The sequence below is a fragment of the Hemitrygon akajei genome, chromosome 5 (genome assembly GCF_048418815.1).
Source record: "Hemitrygon akajei chromosome 5, sHemAka1.3, whole genome shotgun sequence".
In the NCBI taxonomy this organism is placed as follows: Eukaryota; Metazoa; Chordata; class Chondrichthyes; order Myliobatiformes; family Dasyatidae; genus Hemitrygon; species Hemitrygon akajei.
In genome coordinates this window covers 91,161,871-91,186,943 of record NC_133128.1, presented here as the reverse complement: position 1 = coordinate 91,186,943, position 25,073 = coordinate 91,161,871, and the positions used below count along the sequence as shown (strand labels likewise).

At 42.0% G+C, this 25,073-nt stretch overlaps 1 protein-coding gene across 2 annotated transcripts in view; it reads right to left on the bottom strand.

Annotated features, from left to right (window-relative positions):
- Positions 1-25,073, bottom strand: part of vwa8 (von Willebrand factor A domain containing 8) — a 501,727-nt gene that overhangs the window by 60,870 nt on the left and 415,784 nt on the right. For both annotated transcript variants that reach the window (XM_073046008.1, XM_073046009.1), the window contains exons 38-39: positions 20,401-20,509; positions 8,233-8,389 (exon numbers count right to left, since the gene is read on the bottom strand). In XM_073046008.1, the coding sequence (XP_072902109.1) occupies positions 8,233-8,389; positions 20,401-20,509 (266 nt within the window). The remainder of the gene's footprint in view (positions 1-8,232; positions 8,390-20,400; positions 20,510-25,073) is intronic.

Here is a 25,073-nt window from a genome sequence, read left to right as displayed (position 1 = left end):
CTGCATCTACACAGCTGGAACAAACTAACACCCGTTTCCTTCTGAATTCTCTTGTTCGTTAACTTAGCATAGGATCAGGTTTTCTGGCCCACGATGTTGTGCCAAACTGCCTAAATTAGTACTCAAATGGAGAACTAATCTCTTCTGCCTACAAGAAGTACTTATTCTTCCATTTTCCTTACATCCACATGTCTATCTAAATGTCTCTTACAAATCCCTAATGTATCTGCCTCTTCCACCAGCCATTCCAAGAAACACCAGGCAAGAGATGGAATTACATTTTTGGAAAGAGGTGACATAGGATCAGAGAATGTTGAATCTTTGTGGATGGAGTTAAGAAACAGTAAAGGTAAAATAAAATTATGGGAATCATGTATAAGCCCCCAAATAGTAGCCAAGGTGTGAGGCTAAGATTGCAAAGGGAGCTGGAAAGGGCATGTAATAAGGGTAATGACACAATTGTAATGGGGGACTTCAATATGCAAGGGGATTGGGAAAATCCGTTTGGTGTCGGATTGCAAGAGAGACAATTTGTTGAATGTTGGCTTTTTAGAGCAGCTTGTGCTTGAGCCTACTAGGGGAAAGGTTATCTTAGATTGGGTGCTGTGTAATAACCAAGATTTTATTAGTCATCTTAATGTAAAGGAACCCTTAGGAGGCAGTGATTATAATGTGATTGAATTCATACCGCAATTTGAGAGGGAGAGGCATAACTCACATGTATTAATATCGCAATGGAATAAAGGAAGGGAATTACAGAGGCATGAGAGAGTATCCTGCCTAGGTGAATTGTAGGGGAATACTGGCGGGGATGACAGAAATGGCTGAAGTTTCTGGGATTAGTTCACAAGGCACAGGATAGATATGCCCCACATAAGATGAAGTTCTCAAATGGTGGGGCTAGGGAACCATGGGTGACAAGGGAAGGTAAGGACTGCATAAAAACTAAGGAAAAGGCATAGAAGGGAGCAAAAGTGAGTGGGAAGTTGGATCATTGGGAAGCTTTTAAAATCCAACAAAAGGCAACTAAAAAGCCAAAAGAAGGGAAAAGGTGAAATATGAGGGCAAACTAGCTGATAATATAATGCAGGATACCAAAGGTTTTTTCCCCCCAGTTATATAAGAAATAAAAGGGAGGTGAGAGTTGACACTAGACCAATGGAAAATGGTGCTGGTGAGGTAGTAATGGGGATCAATGAAATGGCAGATGAACTTAATAAGTACTCTGCTTCAGTCTTTACTGTGGAAGACACTAGCTGTATGCCAGAGGTCTGTGAGTGTCAGGGAGCAGGAGTGAGTGCCAAAGGAAAAAGTGCTAAGCAAACTCAAAGGATAAGTCTCCTGGACCAGATGGACTACATCCCAGAGTTCTGAAAGAGGTTGCTGAAAAGATAACGGATGCATCGGTCATGATCTTTCAAGAAACACTTGATTCTGGCATGGTCCCAGAGGACTGGAAAATTGCAAATGTCACTCCGCTCTTTAAGAAGGTAGGAAGACGATAGAGGAAACTATAGGCCAGTTAGCTCAACCACAGTGATTGGGAAAGCGCTGGAGTCCATTATTAAGGACAAGGTTTAGGGGTACTTGAGACTAATGAAAAAGTAAGTCAAAGTTAGCATGATTTCTGTAAAGGGAAATCTTGACTGACAAATCTGTTAGAGTTCTTCGAGGAAGTAACAAGCAGGGTGGACAAAGTAGAGGCAGTGGATGTCATTTAATTTGATTTTCAGAAGGCATTTGATAAGGTGCCACACATGAGGCTGCTTAACAAGATAAAATCCCATGGTGTTACAGGAAAGATACTAGCATGGATAGAGGAATGGCTGACTGACAGGGGGCAGAGTGTGGAAATAAAAGCAGCCTTTTCTGGTTGGCTGCCAGTGACTAGTGGTGTTCCTCAGGGGTCAATAACAGGATTGGTACTTTTCACATTGTTTGTCAATGATTTAGATAGTGGAATTGATGGCTTTATGGCAAAGTTCGCAGATAATACAAAGATAGGTGGAGGGGTAGGTAGTGCTGAGGAAGCAATGCGATTGCAGCAGGACTTAGACAAATTGGAAGAATGGGCAATAAAGTGGCAGATGGAATACGTGTTGGGGAAGTGTATGATAATGCATTTTGGTAAAAAGAACAATTGTGCAACCTATTATCTAAATGGGGAGAAAATTCAAACATTAGAGGTGCAGAGAGACTTTGGAGTCCTCGTGCAAGACTCCCAGAGGTTAATTCACAGGTTAAGTTAATAAATGCAATGTTGGCATTTATTTCATGGGGAATAGAAATTAAAAACAAGGAGATAATGCTGAAGTTTTAGAAGACACTAGTCAGGCTGCACTTGGAGTACTGTCAAAAATTTTGGGCCCTATATCTCAGAAGGGAGGTGTTGTCATTGGAAAGCCCACAGGAGGTTCACAAGGGTGATTCTGGGAATGAAGGGTTTAACATAAGAGGAGCATTTGGCAGCTTTGAGCCTGTACTCACTGGAATTTAGAAGAATGTGTGGGGAGGATCTCATAGAAACCTACTGAATGTTGAAAGGACTTGATGAGGTGGATGTGGAGAAGATGTTTCCTATGGTGGGAGTATCCAGAACTAAAGGGCACAGCCTCAAAATTGAGGGGCGACCTTTTAAAACAGACGTAAAGAAGCTTTTTTTTAGCCAAGGAGTGTTGAATTTGTGGAATGCTCTGCCACAGACTGCAGTGGAGGCCAAGTCCATGGGTATATTCAAAGCGGAAGTTGACTGGTCAGGGCATCAAGGGATATGGTGAGAGGGCAGGTGTATGGGGTTGAATGGGATCTCGGATCAGTCATGATGAAATGGTGGAGTGGACTCAATGGGCTGAATGGCCTAATTCTGCTGCTTTGTCTTTTGGTCTTATGAACTCCACCTCACTATCTAACTCGTTAGGATCTTACACTTCATAGTTTATCTGAACCACAATTTCTCTGTATCTTTAACACTTTATTCTGCATTGTTTCTGTTTTACCTCAGTGCACTGTGTACTGATTTAATTTGTGTGAACAGCTTGTAAAACCAAGTTTTTCACTGTACCTTAGTATATTGGCAATAATAAACCAACTCCAATACCAATAAATGATGTGGACGAATATGTAGGTGGTCTAATTAGTATGTTTGCAGATGACACAAAAAACAGTGAAGCTGAGAATAATGAGAAAGGTTGTTAAAGGATTCAACAGGATAAGGAAAACCTGGAAAAACAGGCAGAGAAACAGCAGATGGAGTTTAATCTGGACAAGTGTGCAGTGTTGCACTTTAGAAGATCAATTGTCAGAGGAAAGTATACAGTAAATGGTGGGACCTTTAGGAGCACATCTTGGAATGTCCATAGTCCATAGCTCACAGACAGTGGCAACACAAGTGGACGGCGTGGTAAAGCATACTTGCCTCCATTTGGCATGATTAACTTATTACTTAATTATTTATGGTTTTATATTGCTATATTTCTTCACTATTCTTGGTTGGTGCAGCTGTAACAAAACCCAATTTCCCTCAGGATCAATAAAGTATGTCTGTCTGTCTGTTCATTGGCTTGGGCATTGATTATAAAAGTTGGCAAGTCATGTTGCAACTGTGTAAACCTTTAATGCTACAGTATTTAATGCATTGTGTGCATTTCTGGTTTCTGCATCAGAAGGATGAGACTTTGCAGAGGATACAGAAGAAGTTCACCAAGATGTTGTCTGTATTAGAGAGTATCAGCTGTAAGGAGAGGCTGAGGTCGAAGATATACATAAATAAAATGATGAGAGGCACAAGTAAGGTTCCTTTCCCTAGAGTGAAAACATCAAATATTTTAGCTTTAAGGTGAGAAGGAGAACTTTTAGAAGAGATTTATGGGGCAAGTCTTTTAGACAATGACAGGCAGATGCCTGGAACACAGCACCAGGGAAGGTGGTGAAAGCAGATGTGATTGCAATGTTTATCAAGCATAACACAGACATATGAACAGGCCGGGAGTACAGGGATATAGACTGCACGCTGATAGATGGGATGTTTCATTTGGTTTCATGATTTACACAGACATGTTGGGCTGAAGGGCCTGTTCCTGTGTTGTACTGTTCTCTACTCTATATTCCATCTTAATGTTGAGGTTTCTCCTAAGTACTGGAAACAGGGAGAGACTTCTTCATTTTATTGAAAGCAAAATAAAAATGTCATTTCATTAATGGTTTCAAAGAAAAGTGTTTGAAAGGGTTCACTGTGAGTGAAGTGATATGCTCAGTGTGTGCCAGGAAGGTAAAGGAATGCACTCACTGTGCCCCTGGGAGAGTGAAGAATTTCATGAGGGTATATGAGATGTTGAAGGGCACAATGAATTTAATTGAGGCAGTTAATATAATGAAAACATTTCAGTCCTAGAGAGGGCCATTTGAGTGGGACACTGAATGTCTTGTGGGACAAAAGGGTATACTTATACTTGGCAATACACGCAGAATGCTGCAGGAACTCAGCAGATCAGGGCACACTTGGCTTAGATACTTGCAGAGCCCAGGAAAGGAAGTAAATATAACTGAAGAACAATGATCCTATTAGTTTGCTGAAACTGCAGTCTAATATGCAGACTAGAGTAGATCTAGTCCACCATTCAGTCATCTCTCTCAGATCACTGCTTTGCCAAAGCTGCACACTTGTTAGAGGCTTGAAAAAATAAAGTGAGAATTATAATGTGGCTGGATGTATTGATTCAGATGAATGACCAACAGATTAGGAAAACCTAACAGTGACTGCTTTGAGATGTAGCACAAACTCCACTTTGCTATTCCAGGAAGTCTAGTCATTCCCCACACTGACGTTATCTGCTCTTGTTTATGAGCTGTCAATTTGTCATGTTTCAAAATTAATCAGTGTTTTTAAAGTTAAGCTTGCCTCATTCATTGGCCCTGTAAGTGGTTCCATTTTTGAAGCTGAAGAATTGACAGACAATTGTGAAAGATGTGATGTGTTGACGTTGACAAGAAATTGGGTGAATTTTGGGAAACCACAAAGAACTTTTTGTTTGTACTTTATAAATTGGCCATTCCTAACAAGAATTATTTGTGCAGAAATGCATTTGGAAAACATTCACTCAGAACTGTTTGCAACAATAAAGAACTGATTTGTCTTTCTATTTCATATCCTATTATATCAGCTCCATGTTTAAAATGCTTTGACAGTTTCAATCAGAGGTCATTTACCTAGAATGTTATATTTGTTTCTCTTTCCAAGGTCCTGCCTGTTGTGTATTAATTAGTTCCCTGTGCTTTTATTTCAGACTCACAGCATCTTCAGAATTTAATGTTCCTGTTGGGATAGATATACTGGGATGATTATAAAAGGAAGAGAGGGAGGAAATAAAAAGGAAGAACGCTTTTTGTGTCTGACATGTCTGAAGATTGCAGAGAATTTCTAGCATGCACATGCAAATTGGAGATAAGTCCAGGGAAGGTATGAGTCTCAGCATTATCAATTGATTAGCAGTTTAAGAGCACACATATGTAAAAGTCAGATTACATAAATTACATAAACTATGATGCAGGGTCAAGCTTATAATATGAGTAACAAAGTGGGCGGGGTGAATCCCATTTGGCCAGTCTGCCTGCGCCAGTTTTTTGAAATAACCATCCAGACTCTCCTACACTCCTGCTCTTTCCTGCTGTCCCAGAGATAATTTCTTTACAAGTACAGTTCCGATTCCCTTCTCCTCTGAATCTGTGTCCTGTATTCCTTCCTGATCATGAAGGGAATTCTTGTTTCCTCCCAGGTTTCCTATGCCCTCTCACTACTGAACCCCTCAGCAAGTGGAACAACTTCTCTTTCCTTGATGTACCAAAACCCCTTATAGTTTTCAATAACCGGATTAAATTACTATCTAACTTCCCTGCTCTGAAAAGAGCCCCAATTTTTAAAAGGAAAATATAGAACATAAAACAATACAGCACAGTACAGGCCCTTCGGCTCATGTTGAGCTGTTGACAATTTAACCTGCTCCAAGGTCTATCTAAAGCAGGGGTTCCCAACCTGGGGTCCACAGACCCCTTGCTTAATGGTATTGGTCCATGGCATAAAAAAGGTTTAGAACCCTAATCTAATGCTTCTCTCCCACATAGCCCTCGATATTTCTTTCATCCATGTGTCTATCTAACAGTCCCTTAAATGTCTCTGATGTATCTGCCTCTACCACTCTAGCAGTGGATTCTACATACCTACCACTCTCTGTGTGAAACGCCTGCCACAAGAATCCACCCATACTTTCCTCCAATCACCTTAAAATTATGCCCTCTCACGTTTCCTCCCTGGGAAAAAGATACTAGTTGTCCACTCTATCAATGTCTATTATCATCGTATACATCGCTATCAAGTCACGTTTCATCGTCTTTTGCTTCAAAGACAAAAGCCTTAGCTTGCTCAACCTATCCCCATAAACATGTTCTCTGACCCAAGCAGCATCTTGGTAAATTTCCTTTGCACCCTGTATAACCATATAACAATTACAGCACGGAAACAAGCCATCTCGGCCCTTCTAGTCTGTGCCGAACGCTTACTCTCACCTAGTCCCAAAGCTTCCACATCCTTACTATCATGAGGCAACCAGAAATGAACACAGTACTCCAAGACAAGAATATCTGCAGATGCTGGAAATCCAAGCTACACACAAAATGCTGGAGGAACTCAGCAAGCCAGGCAGCAACCCTCTCCACCTCTGACCCTCCAATGAGGACAGGCTCGTGGATCTCTGGTTTCCTTCTCCTTAAGTCTAGAATCAGTTCCTTGGTGTTGTTCACATAGAGTGAGAGGTTGTTGTGACACAACTCAGCCAAAATTTCAATCTCCTTCCTGAATGTTGATTCATCACCATCTTTGATACACAACAGTGGTGGCGTTAGCAAACTTGAATATGGCAACGGAGCTATGCTTAATCACAAAGTCATAGGTGTAAAGTGAGTAGAGCAGGGGACTACGCACACAGCTCTGTGGTGTATCTGCGCTGATAGAGATTGTGAAGGAGATGTTGCCAATTTGAACTGACTGGGGTCTACAAGTAAGGAAACCCAGGATCCAATTGCATAAGGAGGTATTGAGGCGAAGGTCTTGGAACTTATTGATTAGCTTTGATAGAACAAAGGTATTGAATGCTGAGCTGTAATCAATAAAGAACATCCTGATGTATGTACCTTTGCTGTCCAGATGTTCCAGGGTTGAATGAAGAGCCAATGAGATGGCATCTGCTGTGGACTTGCTGCTCCGGTAGCCAAAGTGGAGCAGATCCAAGATGTCTCTTAGGCAGGAGCTGGTATGTTTCATCACCAACCTCTCAAAACACTTCATCGCTGTGAATGTGCTACTGGGTGATAGTCACTGTGGCAGGTCACCATGCTCTTCTTGGGCACCAGTATAATTGAAGCCTGCTTGAACCCTACAGATTGTCCCATACATAACCTATAAGAAGCTTCACTCGATGTACTGGAGGTCTCCCAGATCTTCCAAATCTTGCAAGAGGAGCACACCACTAACCTGGGATCCATTGTCACTACTCTAGCTAGGCACTAATACAGAAACTAGACAGAAACTTCACCCTATACTCCAGCACTCCTCACCGAAGCCTCGAGCGAAAGTCTCAATTCCCCAATTCAACTCTGCTCCGTTAATACCTTACTTTTTTATTGCCCATTGCTTATTGCTTGGCACCTTCTCACTGCAAGCAATGACTCCCACATCTGCTTACCAGTATTTTTACACAGAGTGGTGGATGCACTGCCAGTGGTAGTGGAGGCAGATATGATAGAGGTATTGAATTGGCACTTAGACAGACACATGAATGTGCAGAGAATAGAAGAATGTGGATCATGTGCAGGCAGAAAGGATTAGTTTAATTAGGTGTCATTAGTTTAATTGGTTTGGCACAATATCATGGGCCAAAAGGCCTATTCCACCCTCTCCTTCCCCATCTGCCTTTCTGGATCCATCTATCGCTTGGCAACTCTTGCCATGTCCCCTATATCTCTGAGTCCAGATGAAGGTTCTCAACCTGAAAATTAACTGTCCACTTCCCTCCACAGGTCCTGTCTGACCCACTGACTTCAGTTTCATGAAGCTAAGACTGCTGGAAGGTAGTGGAAGTCATTCCACTGGCCACTATTTTGGTGATCGGCATAGTCAAGGGTTAAGAGAATGAAATAAATGTAAAGTGCATATTTTCAGCAAGAAATCCAGGTCACACATACCTCTCTTTGAAGGCTTTCTCAGCCATTTCTCTGGCTGCTCGTTTGACTTCTGCTGGCACAGCATCCTTTTCGGCCTGGGACACCTGGTACACTTTATGTCCTGCATCCAAGCGATAGGGACCACCTTTCCCACCCAGGCCAGCAGTGTCTCTACCACCTGGAAGGAAAACAGGCAGTGATTACGGAAGTTCAAGCATGGACACCTCAGGCTTAGCCTGTGTAAAATGGGACTGAGGGGACAAGCCAGGTAAGCTCAATCTCTGCTTTACTTGTTGGGTTTACATCACAAAATACAGAAGCAAAATGAGGCCATTCAGTCCATCAAGTCTGCTCTTCCATTCAATCATGGCTAACTTTTGTCTCAGTTTCATTATTCTTACCTTCTCCTTTAACTCTTAATCCTCTGGCCCAAATATAAACTGTTTATTTCTCTTACTTTGTACTACTTAAAGACACTGAAGTGATTAAATGATCTGTGTGTGTATCACGTAGATAGCTAGGACGTAACATCCATGGTTGACCTCGACCAGTGGAGGACCTCCATTATCAAATTTTCAATTTACAATGGGCTCACAAAGTACACTGCAGATGCTGTGGTCATATCAACGTGTACAAACACGCTGGATGAACTCAGCAGGTCGGGCAGCATTGGTTGAAATGAGCAGTCAACGTTTTGGGCTGAGACCCTTTGTCAGGACTGAAGAAGGAGGGGGCAGGGGCTCTATAAAGAAGGTGGGGGGAGGGTGGAAGGTGCCAGGTGAAAAACCAATCAGAGGAAAGATCAAGGGGTGGGGGAGGGGAACAGGGAGGGGATAGGCAGGAGAGGTGAAGAAGGAATATAAGGGATAAGCACTATGGGTAGTAGAAGAAGGCAGAGTCATGAGAGGTGATAGGCAGCTAGAAGAGGAGGCAGAGTGAAAGTGGGATGGGGGAAGGGAATTACTGTAAGTTGGAGAATTCGATGTTCATACCAAGGGGCTGGAGACTACCCAGACGGTATATGAGGTTTTGCTCCTCCAACCTGAGTTTGGCCTCATCATGGCAGTAGAGGAGGCCATGCAAGGACATATCCGAATGGGAATGTGAAGCAGAGTTGAAGTGGGTGGTAACATCGGCAAGACCTGACGAAGATTGGGGGACCGCTTCGTCGAGCACCTTTGCTCTGTCTGCCACAACAAACAGGATCTCTCGGTTGACACCCTCGAATTCTCCAACTTCTGGTAATTCCCTCTCTCTCCCTTCCCCCGTCCCATTTTCACTCTGCCTCCTCTTCCAGCTGCCTATCACCTCTCTCATGATTCTGCCTTCTTCTACTACTGATAGTGCTTTCTCCTTACATTCCTTCTTCACCTCTCCTTCCTATCCCCTCCCTGCTTCCCCTCCCCCACCCCTTGATCTTTCCTCTGATTGGTTTTTCACCTGGCACCTTCCACCCTCCCCCCACCTTCTTTATAGGGCCCCTGCCCCCTCCTTCTTCAGTCCTGTTGAAGGGTCTCGGCCCGAAGCGTTGACTGCTCGCTTCCACGGATGCTGCCCGACCTGCTGAGTTCATCCAGCTTGTTTGTACATGTTACAATGTGCTCACTCTTTGAGATGCTGCTTTGTTCACGTCTGCTTGGTCATTTCAATTCCTGATATGATAAAGGAGGTCCTTTAATCACAATTTACAAGGTGACAAGAGAATAATCAAGCAGAATGTGTCCAGGGAAATCAGAGAGTAACATTCAACTTCCCAACTGTAGTTGGTTCTCTTAACTGGTGCCTCAGTTTTAATATGACACTGTGATACACCATAATAGTGTGCCAAAGAAAACTATTGTTCTGGAGTAAACACAAGAGTGCTATCATCACTCAAATCTGGACGCAACATTCCCACTGTTGCTCCTGTTTATAAAGGGTGCCTACTGCCACAGATTTCTCTGTGCTGGGTTGCCTTTTGGGAACGCAGTAACTTACATAAAGGAATGCTATACATATTGTAACTTGGCATTTTGGTAAAAATTCAATAACAAGATAATTATGCATTAGTACAAAGTTATGGCCCGAAATGTCGACAGTTTGTTTCTCTCCATGAATGCTGCCTGACTTGCTGAGTTCCTTCAGCATTTTGTGCGTTCTGTCTTTCCAGCATCTGCAGAATCTCAGCATTTAATCATAGATCAGAATTTTTTAATCTATCTCTGCCTGCAGCAGCTCATATAATTATGCATGCAGAAGCATTTCAAGAAATGACTCCCTGAACTATAAGTTTAAAGTTAAACTGCTTTAGATGGACAAATACATTGAGAGTTCCTCCCACATCACCAAATTGTTATCAGGTCCCAAAGCACTACATTCTTTATATAAATTCATCAGACCAAATGAATTGGCAACAGTTTGTAAGTACATATATGAAGTTAATTTATCAAGCTGGAATGAAATATTGGAGAATAAATAGCCAGTGAAAGTGTGCTCTATTTTACTACTTGCATTCCATCATTCACAATCCAGATAATGCTGTACAATACTAGATATGTATGGGTGGAATGGGTCCAGCAAAGTTAGATTCTGTATCATCCTCGAAGTTTTGCCAAAGCTTTTGTCCCAAATAGGGCTGTGGATTGTGTGTTGGCTAGTGTTATTGATCTTTCTTCTTTTGCCTGTTATGCCACTGACATTTAGAGCAGCAATGAAGGTCTCCATCTCCAGTGGCGTTCATGGCTTCCTTCACTGTGTCGGTAACTTCCTCTCAGTCATACAAGTCCCAGGTGGAGACTCAGAAATACCTTCGCACACAGACACAGTGGTGCTAGAGAATTCGTGAACCCTGTAGAATTTTCTCTATTTCTGCATAAATATGATCAGACCTCACTTAAGTCCTAAAACTAGACAAAGAGGACCCAATGAAATAAATAACATAAAACATTATGCTTGTTCATTTATTTATTGAGAAAAACTATCCAATATTACATGTATTTGCTGGAAAAAGTATGTGAACCTTTGCTTTCAGCAATCACTTCAACCAAACGTTTCCAGTAACCGTTGATCAGTCCCGCACACCGACTTGGAGGAATTTTCCTCACAAAACTGCTTCAACTCTAGTTTGCTGGTGGGCTTCCTTGCATGAACTGCTTGCTTCAGATCTTCCACAACTTTTCTGTAGTATTAAAGTCAGGACTTTGACCAGCTATTCCAAAACACAAATTTTCTTCTTTTTAAACCATTCTGTTGTGGATTTACTCTTGTCTTTCAGATCATTGTCTTGTTGCATTATCCAACTTCTATTAAGCTTTAGATATCAGACCGCTACCCTACCATTCTCCTATAAAATGTCTTGATACAATTTTGAATTACTGTAGATTCCGGACTACAGAGTGCACCTGATTAAAAGCCGCTGGCTCTAATTTTAGAAATAAAATCAATTTTTTAATTGTATAGGCCGCACCGGATTTTCGGCCGCAGGTGTCCCACGTTGTAATATGAGATATTTACACAGAAAGATATTACACGTGAGGATTTTTTAACTTTTAATTAAATCCATATGGTAACAAACAAATATATATTGCAAATGCTTTTTTTCGAACCGTGCCTGTAATACAGCTACTTTTAAATATACATACGTATCGGTAACACAAATTACGTTGCATATACTTTTTTACTGAACAGCACGAACAACATTCCAATATCTCCTAGCGACTGGTAAAAATATATATACTGCAGCCTACCAGGAAAAGTTATTGATCGCCTTTAACTTAAAAGCAGCGTTTTCGCTCGGGTCTGATGAGCTCGCGTAATGCGATCAGGTCTAATCGGGTCTGATGTGCTCGGGTCTGACGCGCTCGGGTCTGATGCGCTCGCGTAATGCCCCCACCTTCCCGTATATCGCAAACCGGTATCCCACAAGACGCGGCGAAACCGGGTGTGACGTCATAGCATCCCGGGATGTAGTACAGAAAACAAATATAGTTAAAACACTTCTAACTTTAACTAACAAATGAATTACTAAGCGAAAATATTATAAACTAAGTAACTGCCATAAAGGCAGCACAATGCTTTTCTTCGAGTGTTTTCCATGTTGATGAGGGTGAGTACAAATGACTGATTTACAATAATTTAATTGTGAAAGTGCGCTTGATTTATCGTACAATTTCATTGGACCTCTGTGAACTACTCATCAATTTTATTGGTCTACTGTTACGAGGCAAAATGTTTACGAGGCGGCATGAAAAAAAACCATGTATTAGCCGCTCTGGATTAAAGGCCGCAGAGTTCAAAGCTGTTCAAAATGTGGGAAAAAAGTAGCGGCTTATAATCCGGAATCTACGGTAATTGTTCCGTCAACGATTTCAAGCTGTCCAGGCCCTGAGGCAGTGAAGCAGCTCCAACTCAAAATGCTCCTTTCACCATGCTTCACAGTTGGGATGAAGTTTTGTCTCATCTGTCCACAGAACACTGTCCCCAAAGCATTGTAGAACACCCAGGTAGTCTTTTGCAAACTTGAGACATGCAGCAATGTTTTTTTTTGAGAGCAGTGGTTTCCTCTGTGGTGCCCTTCCATGAACAGCATTCTTGTTCAGTGTTTTTCTTATAGTGGACACATGAATGGAGACTTTAGCAAGTTCTAGAGATTTCTGCAAGTCTTTTGCTGTTACCCTTGAGTTCTTTTTCACCTCCTTTAGCATTGCAGATTGTGCTCTTGGTGTGATCTTTGCAGCACGCCAACTCCTTGGGAGAGTAGCAACAGTGCTGAATTTCCTCCATTTGTAGACAATTTCTCTTACTGTGGACTGATAACCACTCAGGTCTTTAGAAATGCTTTTGTAGCCTTTTCCAGCTTCATGGTTCTCTACAATTCTTCTTCTAAGGTCCTCTGAAATTTGTTTTGATCAAGGCATGGTGCACATAAACCGATCTTTCTTGAGATGAGCAGACTCTGTCAGTAACCTGGTTTTGTGTGTCTTTTTTATAAGGCAGGGCACCTCTACAACCCACACCTCCAATCTCATCTCATTGATTGGAACATCTGACTCCAAATAGCACTTGTAGAACGCATTGCCCCAGAGATTCACATACCTTATCAATAAATAAATGAACAAGTGAAGTGTTTTTGTGTTATTTATTTAACTGGGCTGTCTTTATCTAGTTTTAGGACTAATGTGAAGATCTGATCACATTTTAAGCCATATTTATGCAGAAAGAGAGAACATTCGGTACACAAACTTTCTGGCACCATTGTAAAGAAGGATTCTTCATTGTTGCTTCCGTAACAGTTTTGTTTGACCAGTCAAGGCTGTTAGCCCTGAGATGAAACCCTGAATCTGGAGGATCAATCGGTGGGACCACTCTTCGTCTGGCTTCTACCCTTCGCATGGGTAACCCTATGAAGAGCCAAACCATAAAGCCTTGACTCCAGAAGCATAGCTCTCTGGGCATTGAGGCACACAAGTCTCTAAACCACGACAAGGTTGTGGTCCTCTTGGGGAGTGCTATTGTTCCCAGTTTCTTTTATTGCCTCAATCAGCTCACTTTCTCATCCAATTAAAATGCAGCCAAAAAATAAAAAAAGAACTTTGCATGCACAATTTACATTTAAAAATGAGTTTTCTTTTTAAAATACCTTTTCAAAAGCTACCATTCACAAACATTCAGTTTCTTTCTCAGACACACAGGCACATTCAGTCTCTCTCAAACAGAGACACATTCAATCTCTCACACACATACAGTTTATCCCACATATATAGACAGACTCTCTCACACACAGACACATTCAAAATATCTTTCACACAGACAGATATTTAGTCTTTTTCTCTCTTACACACTGATAGTCTCACATACACATATTCAGCTTCTCTTTCTCATACATACATACACACACACCCAACAGCCTCTCAAACAGACATCCAAATTAATAGGCCTCACTTAAAACCTAGTGACAGATTTCTGTTAAAAACCAGCATATAGGTTTCTCCTGTTCTTGAATTCTGTGATACCGTGCAACTCTTGTTGATGTGACAAGTTGCAGAAGGTATAGGGTGAAACAAAACGACTCCCATAATCAAGATACTCAGCCTGCTCAATGCAGTGACCACTGCCACCAAGAAAGTATATTTAATTATAGAACTAAATCTGTAATGCCTCAGAATACTTTTCACTATTCTTTATATCACTGGAAATTGCCCTAAGATTTCAAGCACTGTCTCAAAAACAGTTTCTCATTCTTTTTTCTATGTCAGGCTCTCTTCAAATACCCTTTCTACCATGGCCAACCTTCGAGTCTATACACAAGGCAAAAGGAGCAGGAATAGGCCACTTGGCACAATGATCTATCCCAGGCCACAATTCCTCTTCTGTGCCAGTTCACCATGGTCTTCAAATCCTTGATTTCCCATCCACCTTATCTTTAAGTATTCCAGGTGATCTGTTTTCTACCACAGTAGATATACCATCCTCTGTGAGAAGCTAACTTTTTAAAAATCTTGAACTCCAGTTAGTAGATCAACAGAGTAATACAGTACAGAAACAGACCCTTTGGTCTAACTTATTCACACTGACCAAGGAGCCCATCTACATCAGTCCCATTTGCCCATATCCCTTTCAACTTTTCCTATCCATGTACCCATCCATATATCTTTTAAGCATTGATATTGTACATGCCTTAGCTTCAGGGTAATCAAGGGGTTTGTTTCCGTACTATTTTACTCAATGTTTCTATTATTTTCTGACCTAATGTTAAGGTATAGTGCTGGTTCCACTGTTCAACACGAGGGGTGCATTGAACAGACTGTCATACTTCTGACTCATGGCTTGTACAGTAAATCTCTGACAATCCGCTATCTGATTGTTCAGAAATCAGCATCAGGCTCACTGGGGTCTCATTTTCTGCTCTCCTTTTAAACCCTCTGGATCCCTGTTTCCTGCTCTCCCATTAAATCTTCCATATCCCTGCTTCCCATGTTCCCTTTACTTTTTGAATCTGTTTCCCATACTCCCTTTAAAACTCATTGAGGCCCTGCTCACAGATCCCTTTATGCACTCTCAGGATTCTGTACCCCAAACTCTTTATGAATTCAACCTGGACACACTGGGATCACGTTCACGTGCTCCTTCTCCAATACTTCATTCCAGCTTGATAAATTAACTTAATTTATGCACTTATGAAGTGTTGCCGATCTATTTAGTCTTGTTGAATTTGTGTAAATAATGTAGTGCGTTGGGACCAGATAACTATTTGGTGATGTGGGAGCAACTCTTACTGTATTTGTCCATCTGAAGCAGTTTAGCTTTAGAATTATAGACCAGGAGTCATTTTAACAAGTTTCTGCATATACTATTATATAAGCTGCTGCAGGCAGAGGTAGATTAAAAGTTTCTGACTTGTGATTAAACACGAGATTCTGCAGATGCTGGAAATCCAGGGCAACACACAGATAAATGCTGGAGGAACTCAGCAGGTCAGACACCATCTATGGAGAAGAATAAACAATTTATGCTTTGGGCCAAGACGTTTTATTAATACAGTATTATGCAGAAGTCTAAGACACTTATACAGATAGGTAGGGTGCCTAAGACTTTTGCACAGTACTGCATTTGTCAATGTGGAGCAGAAGGCGAGTTTGTAAACCTGGCAGGAGCCAAGGATGATGGGAATGGTGAGGATGGAGTGCCACAGGAGGGGTGTGGGAGTGGTGGCAGCGGAGTGCCTGTATTGGGAGATGGTGTGGGTGCAGACACCCAGTCCCTGAGACACCAGGCAAAGTCATTTGATTCCAAAGAACTGGCTTATTGATTATTACAGAATGCTTGTCAGGTATTTCCCACTCCCTCCCCTCTCCCTTCTCCTTTTCCCAGCTGAGATTCCCTTCTCCCTGCCCCTTTTCCTAGCCGTGAATCCCCTCTCCCTTCCCCTTTTCCTGGCCGTGATTCCCCTCTCCCTTCCCCTTCTCACTCTCAGTCCACAATCAAGACCCAGATCTGAATCAGTTTTATTATCACTCATATATGCCAAGAAATGTGCTTTTTTTGTGGCAGCAGTACACTGCAATACAATACGGTATTGTGCAAAAGTCTTAGGCATGCTGGCTATATATATATATATATGTGTGTGTGTGTCTAAGACTTTTACACAGTACTGTACCTAATACTCTTCTATTGAATTTTTTGTCAAAATGCCAGGTTACAGTATGTACAACCTAGCATCACAAAAAGACAGCTCAGCAGAGAGAAATGTGTGACAGTAATAAACAGGAGCAACAGTGAGAATGTGGTGTCCAGGTCTGAGTGCTGATGGTGCTCTTGTGTTTACTCCAGAAGGACTGTTTTCTTTGGCACACATTTGCAGTGTATCACAGCGTCTCATTAAAACGCTACGGCACTGGTTCAGAGAACCAACTACAGTTGAGAAGTTGAACATTACTTTCTGATTTCCCTGGACACATTCTGCTTGATTATCTTTTTGTCACCTTGTAAATCATGATTAAAGGACCTCCTTTATCATATCAGGAAGTGAAATGAACAAGCAGACGTCAACAAAGTAGCATCTCACAGAGAGAACCCATTGTAAATTGGTAATTTGAAAAATTGGTTTATTATTGTCACATGTACTAAGGTGCAGCAAAAAAATTTGTTTTAAATGCCATCCATACAAATAATTCAATCACATCAGTGCATTGAGGTAGTACAAGGAAAAAGCAATAATAGAATGCATGATAAAGTATTACAAAGAAAGTGCAGTGTGAGTAGACAATATGTACAAGGGCCGTGGTGAGTAGGTGGTGAGGTCATGAGTCCATTAGGGGACCATTCAATAGTCTTATAACAGTTGGATAGAACCTGTCCTTGAATCTAAACTGTACATGCTCTGGGGACTTTTTTTTCTGGTGATTGAAGAGGGGAAAATAGAGAATGTCTGGGCCATGAGGGGTATTTTAAGCTAGCTACTTTATCAAGGCAGTGAAAAGTGTAGATAGAGTGGGACATACACGTTGGACAGTCTCTGTCTGCATTCTAACCTTCCATCTTGCTGGATTTGGAAACTGAGCTCACTGATTTTCCTCAGCTCCAGGAACCTGAACAACACACTTAAAGAAAGACATGAGGAGGAAATTAGGCCCATTGTGTCTGCCAGCTCTTTAAAGATCAGTCCAATTACAGTTATTCTGTGCCCTTTCTCCAAAGCGGTACAAATGTTTTCCAACACAAGTCATTGCCAGACAATGAAACACTGCTTAAATGTATGACTTGGGTGAACTAGTACATGGACAACTTTCAGCCTTGGCTTGGTTGTCAAATAAAATTTCTGCCAATCCCCCTATCGGTGATTGTCGTGGGGCTGGTCACCATTGACAGGATACTCAGTTGGATCAATGGTACATAGTCCTTGGCTACAATGCAGGTCAGAGGCTCAGTGTCCTGTAGCAAATAACTTGCTACCAAGCATTGCAGAACCTTTCCATCAGCTACAGTAAGACTTCAAAAATTTGGCACCCTCGGGACTTTGGTGATGCCAGTATTCTAACCTCCCATCTTGCTGAATTTGGAAACTGAACTCAAGATGTTCCTCAGCTCCAGGAAACTGCACAATACACTTAAAGGAAGGCTTGAGGAGCATGGAAACACTGTCCCAGTATCCACTTCTTGGCTCATCATCATTATGTGCTGTGTCATTAGACGTGAGCAATCATGGTCTCTTAACTGTGCCAATGGGGAAGATCCTCTTCATGCTGTTGATCTCATTCTTTACTCTATCCATTACCATGATTGCTCTTGGCAATTTCCTCCAAGGAATGGGTTTGCCTTTGCCTTCTTCTGGGCAGTGAGTTTACAAAATGGTAACCCCAGTTATTATCAATCCACTTCAGAGATTGTCTGTCTGGCGTCAATTGTTGCAGAACCAGGATGTGATATGCACCCGCTGCTCATACGACAATCCACCACATGGTCACATGACTTCATGTGACCCTGATCCGGGGGCTAAACGGGTGCTACACCTTGTTCAAGGGTGACCTGCAGGCTAACGGAGGGAAGGAGCACCTTACACCTCCTTTGGTAGAGTCGTATCTCCTCCCTGCCATGCTTCTGCCTTGAGGTACCTTTTGGTAATGCCAGAGCCTCGTTAAAAGACAAGCAAACCCAAAATACTGGATTGCTACTCAGTTTCAAGAATCTTTTGAATTACTATTAGTAGGAAGGGCAGGAGTATCCTGGAGAGTTCCCAGATTTGTGGAGGTCACTTCTCAACACGATTTAATACCACACAGGGTAACAATGGGTATTCAACAGGTTGCTGCTTTTAAGTCCAGATTAGCTGATAGTCCAATTGAGATACAACATGCAGAAAATGTTTGTGCATGTTGAGAGGACGAGCCTCAAGTTATTGTTGACCCTTTCACTGAAGCATGCAAGACATTGGACCTTACTCCCAACGTGGGGGAAGAGACAGGTTTGCTGACAACCTTACAACACCACAATGCCCTCTGACAGTAAAAGCTCAGGGTAAGACTCTGGAGCACATCTTGGGAGCCGCAGATGGTGAAGGTAGACATTAATTCACCACCGTCCCACCTCAGCAGAACCCTTGGTTGACTGAGGGAAAAAAAGGTATGGCATAAAATACAGGGTCAATCAGACAAAGTGACCCTTGTCTTCATCTGAGCTTTTTATACCTGGACTGTCTCAGCAGGCTTTTTGAATCAGTAGACAAATATCACCAATATATCTTTGCCAAATCCTCCAAAATCATATAGTCATAGTTATACTGCATGAAAACAGGCCAACGAAGGTGCCCACTGAGCATTTGTCCGTAAATGGCTCATATACTTCAAAACATTCCTGTCTATGTAACTGTCCAAATTTCTTTTAAACATTGATACAGTACCTGCCTTAGGCAGCTTGTCCCATATACCCATCACCCTCTTGTTAGGGAAACTTCTCCTCAGTTCCCCTTTAAATCGTTCCCCTGCCTTGTGCAGCTGGATCCTGGACTTCCTGTCAGATTGCCAGCAGGTTGTAAGAGTGGGCTCCCTCACCTCCAATCCCCTGACTCTTAATACAGGAGCACCTCAGAGCTGTGTACTGAGTCCCCTTCTTTACTCCCTGTATACCTATGACTGTATCGCCACCCACAGCTCTAATCTGCTAATTAAATTTGCTGATGACACTACATTGACTGGCCTTATCTCAAACAATACCGAGGTGGCCTACAGGGAAGAAGTCATCACCCTGACACAGTGGTGTCAAGCAAACAACCTCTCCCTCAATGTCGCTCTGTCCCTCAGAGAAAGCAGGATCTCCCAGTGGCCACACATTTTAATTCCACGTCCCATTCCCATTCTGATATGTCTATCCATGGCCTCCTCTACTGTCAAAATGAAGCCACACTCAGGTTGGAAGAACAACACCTTATATTCCGTCTGGGTAGCCTCCAACCTGATGGCATGAACATTGATTTCTCTAACTTCCGTTAATGCTGCCCTCCCCTTCTTACCTCATCCCTGATTTATTTATTTGTTTGTTATTTCCTCCCCCTTTTTTTCTCTCTCTGTCTCTCTCACAATCACTCCTTGCCTGTTCCCCATCTCCCTCTGGTGCTCCCCTCCCCCTTTTTTTCTCCATAGGCCTCCCGTCCCACGATCCTTTCCCTTCTCCAGCTCTGTATCCCTTTTGCCAATCAACTTTCCAACTCTTAGCTTTATCCCTCCCCCTCCTGTCTTCTCCTATCATTTTGGATCTCCCCCTCTCAAATCTCTATCTCTTCTTTCAGTTAGTCCTGACGAAGGGTCTCGGCCCGAAATGTTGACTGTACTTCTTCCTATAGATGCTGCCTGGCCTGCTGTGTTCACCAGCATTTTGTGTGTGTTGACTGTATTTTTGCTTATTGAGTAGAGAACAGGCTCAGTGCAGAATGCTCAGTACTTCAATCAGCATGTTTTTAGATCGATACATCAATAAGCCAGCCAATACCTGTTGGTAACATTATTTTCCATCTGTTGATTTTATCCACAAATACATTTGCAATGGGTGAGCTTGCTTGGTCAGATATGGTCCATCCAGCAGAAGTCTGCATACTGTTTTTAGCAAGTTCCCATGCTCTTATTAATTTCTATTTTAACTTGCATTATGACTCCAGCAGATAGGACATAATTATTTTTTCCAACAGCTTAGCAAAAAAATAAATACTTCATCCATACTGACCGGTACCACCAGCCCAGGTATTGCCCCCAACGTGAGGAGCATTGTGTAGATCAACTCTTCCGTGTTTAGGAGCAGTGACGTCCAATTCACTGTCTCTCTGGATGGTAATCTGAGTGGAGGAAAGACAAATGCTACTATGAGTCACGTTCCTAAGGATACAATTACCCAGAGAGATTACATGGTTGAATCCTTTTACATTGCAAGACTGCATCATTTCATCTGTCGGTCCGAATCACTCATAATTAAGCAGTCCATTCCTGACACTTGAGACCATACTCTAATTACCACACAAAAACAGTCCATTTGTCCCAACATGTTAACACTAGGTTACTCCCACATCCAGGAGTTCTGTCGGCAGCGTTACAAATTAACCAGCTATTCAATTTTAACTGGATTCACCAACAGCCAGGTACTGAGTTTCAGATCTCCAGTACTCTCTTCCCTCAGAGCTTTCTCAGTAATCTTTCTTTCAATTAACAAAATTCCACTGATTATTAGTATCCTGGATCTAGGCGCTGTACATGGCATTCTGCTTGGCCTAAACAAAGTTTTATGCAGCAGCAATATGACTTCTTCACTCTTATATTCAATATTCCAACCCATGAAAGCATGCCTGCCCACAAAGTGCTGGAGGAACTCGGTCGGGCAGCAAGTCGACCTTTCAGGCTGAAACCCTTCAAGCATGCCACATGCCTTTTTTTACCACTCTATTTGTGTGGCCACTTCCAGCGACCTATGGACTTGGACCTCAAGATCCCTCTGAACATCAGAGCTATTAAGGGTGCTGCCATTAACTGTATACTTCCCCCTTACATTTAATCTCTTGAAATGAAACACCACACACTTGCCCAGATTAAATTCCAACTGCTATTTCTCCACCCATATGAGCTATATCCTGCTGTATCCTTCAACAACGTTTTTAAAAGTATATTGTCATGATACACTCTCCCCATCCACTTTCCTTCATCTGCTCATAGGAAAGCAAATGTCAACAGTGAAACAGGTATCACAGTTCATCTCTAATTGCACATGAACTGAGGCAGACGAGCTAAATGTAATAACGAATCTGGAGTCACATATAGTCCAGACCAGGTAAGGACAGTAGATTTCCTTCCCTGAATGACATTGGTGAACTGGCTGGGTTTTTACAATTAGTAAGTTCATATCGACACATTTGTGTCTTTTTTTAAAAATCTGATATATTTCACTAGAAGCTTAATTTTCCAAATACCATGATGAAATCTGAACTCATATCTCTGGATAAGTGGTATAGAGGTCTGGTTGCTAGTACAGTAATTTAGTCCCATCTCCACCAAAATCCCCCCCAAAGACTTTGCAGAATTTTCAACACCTTTTCTTAAAGTTTAGTGAAAAACTCTATCAAAAGGGTACTCAACATTATTTCCTGCTTGTAGTGAAATTATTTCCAAAAGGGCATATTTCACAACTTGATTTTTTTTTCCTTTGAGAAACATAAGTAGAAGAAAAGAAAGCCGAAAAGATTTAGTGTGGCATCGCATTCAGCACAGGTATCGTAGGCTGAGGGGCCTGTTCTTGTGCTGTATGGTTCGATGTTATCTGCAGCAGGTGTGTAATAAAGTGTATCAGAGCTATTACTGAGCCCAGGTTTTGTTTCACTCAGCCATTCTGTTCAGAACCATCAATCAATGACATACTTTTGCTGAAACACAGTGTGGCCAATTATGTGGAAACGTTAACCAATCGCTCGTGCTCAATCTCTTTGAGCCAAAGATCAGGACACAAGTGTCAAAATCAAATGCAGACTCTATGAGAAGTCAAACCCTTCAGTAATAAAACGAATATCATTTCTGTCAAGTTTGTTGCGGATGTTACAAATTTCAGTGGCCGAAGGGGAAAATACAATAATTTCTTTAGCATCCTTTGTATTATTTAGTTCTCTTTACTGATTATTGAAGATTCAGTTAGAGTTCACAAACACTCCCTTTGGCCCACTGAGTCAATGCTGAATATCAGAAATATCATCTTGCACAAAAAATGAGTGGCCAGAGGAGCTCAGTGGGTCAGGCAGCATCTGTAGAGGGAAAAGGACAGTTGACATTTTGGGTTAAGACCCTTCAACTGGATCTGACTGACAACGATGGAAAGCTAAAGAAGATAGCTACCTGATAGTTGATGAATGCAGCAGCCCAAGTAGAATGCCACCCCTTCACTAATGCTGAAACAGGGCTCAAACCCTAAGAACTGCTGCATTATTTCTGTGGATCTTTGTCCAGTGAAATGTTACACAAGTGATATGATCAGAAGGTTGCACATTGGTCGATGCCACTGTACACATCTCTGCCCACTGGTGCCTCACATTCATGGAACTGCCAGCAACAACTTTGGCCTGTAATCTGCTTCCAACGCACAAAAATAGCCATCATAACTCTGCTTTAGAGGATAACATTATAAAGTTGTGCTCTTCTATCCATTAAACGTCAATGTCCACCAATGCGAGAAGCTTGTCAGAGTCATATAGCACAGAAACAGGCCTTTTGGGCCAAATGGTTCATGTTGACCAGGATTCCCATCTAAGCTGGTCCTGTTGATCTGCATTTGGCCCATATTCCTCTAAAGCAGGGGTTCCCATCATTTTATGCCATGGACCCTACCATTAACCAAGGGTCCACGGACCACAGTTTGGGAACCCCTGCTCTGAACCTTTCCCATCCATGTATCTGTCTGAGTATTTTTTAAATGTTGTTAATGTACTGCACCTCCTCAATCGTTTCCTCTAGCAGCTCATTCCAGATATGTATCACCCTCTGGGTGAAAAGTTGCCCCTTGGGTTCCTATTAAATCCTTCCCCTTTCACTATTGAGCTCTGCCCTGTAGTTTTTGATTCTCCAACTGAGGGGAAAAGACTGTGTGCATTCACCCTATCCATGTCTCTCACGTTTTTACACACAACTATAATACCACCATTGATTCTCCTACTTTCCAATGAATAAAGTGCCAGACAGCTTAGCTTCTCTCCATAACTCCCTTGCAAATCCAACTTATATTGTCTTTTTGTTGACATCCTTTTGAACCCTATCAGTTTCCTCCACAAGATGTGTTACACATTCATATTTTGGATCATTTGCAAATTATGAATACCACCGTATCTCAAGTAAGGTGGAAGTACCAGTATCAGTTCCTGGAGAACACCTTCCTGAAGACCAACTCCTCGCATTTGGTTTCTCTCTCTTGTTCAACTCCACACTCCTGCAGCCTCCACCATGCCTTTCACTTCATGGCCCCTTCTATGCATTAAATATGCCGAATGTTTTGAATGTTGTTCAAAATTTGAAACAAGACAAAACTGACTAGAAATAAAACAGCATCTGTGAAATGGGAATGTTGTAGTTTGCAATAAATAGACTGCTAGAGGAACTCAGCATCTGTGAGGCAGAGGGATGCTGGACGTTTCAGGTCAGGACACTACATTGGGACTCTTCACTGTGGATATCTAGTTGTTATTAACCTTTCAAACATCTTAATGATTTTACCAGGGTGCAGATGTCAAATACTAGCAGGCATAGCTTCAAGGGGGAATATTAACGCGGCAAATTGAGAATGGTTGGTGCCTGGAACATGCTGCTTGGGGTAGTGGGGGAAGCAGCACATGACAGCAACATTTAAGAGACATTTAGACAGACAATGAAAACAAATAGAAAGAGAACAAAAAGATTGTATACAATATGCAGGCCGATAAAATTGTTTTAAATTGGAATCATGGCTGGCGCAGACGTGGTGTGTCAAAGGTTATGTATTGTATGTTGTGTATTCAATGAACTTTACACATCCACCCCCCACTAGGAAGGTATTAAGCCCTCCACTTCTTTCTGGAACAAAGACCTAACTAGTTCCCTTCCATTAACACTCTCATCTGCCAGGTTACAGGCTGACTGGATCTGGGAATAGCTGAGGATGTACTGGATTTAAGATGCACCAAATTGGGAGTGAGATGAAGGATTAAAGTGACAGGCAAATGGAAACTCAGGGTGAAGCTAACTGACTGAATGGAGGTGTTCTGTAAAGCAGACATCCAGTCCAATATGGATAAGGCTACATTGTGAGCAGTGAATATAGAACATAAAAATGAAAATGGTACAATCACCAGCAAGAGATTCAGCAATTGCTGAAAACCTCCCGATGAAAGGTCTGAGCCAGAAAAGTCGACTGTTTATTCTCCTCCACAGATGCTGCCTGACCTGCTGAGTTCCTCCAGCAGTTTGTGTTGCTCTGATACAAACACTGCTACGCATCCGACTAAGGTCGGTGGGAAGGAGAGGGTTAATAACTAAGTGTTGCATGATACATGTTGAAAGTTTGATAATAATTTCAATTTATTGGATATAAGTTAACACCTGTGCAATTACAAGAGAAGCCAAAAGCATTCCATCACTTTGTGCAAAAATCTACACCAATATGTACTCATATGCATGACTTCCACCTTCACCATTCCAATACACAAGTTGCCTTTAATGTTTAATATATATTAAGCATTTCACGAGAATGATTATCAGATAGAATTTGACATCGACTATCATAGAAACATAAAAAACCTACAGCACAATACAGGCCTTTCGGCCCACAAAGCTGTGTCACACATGTCCTTACCTTAGAAATTATCTAGGGCTACCCATAGCCCTCTATTTTTCTGAGCT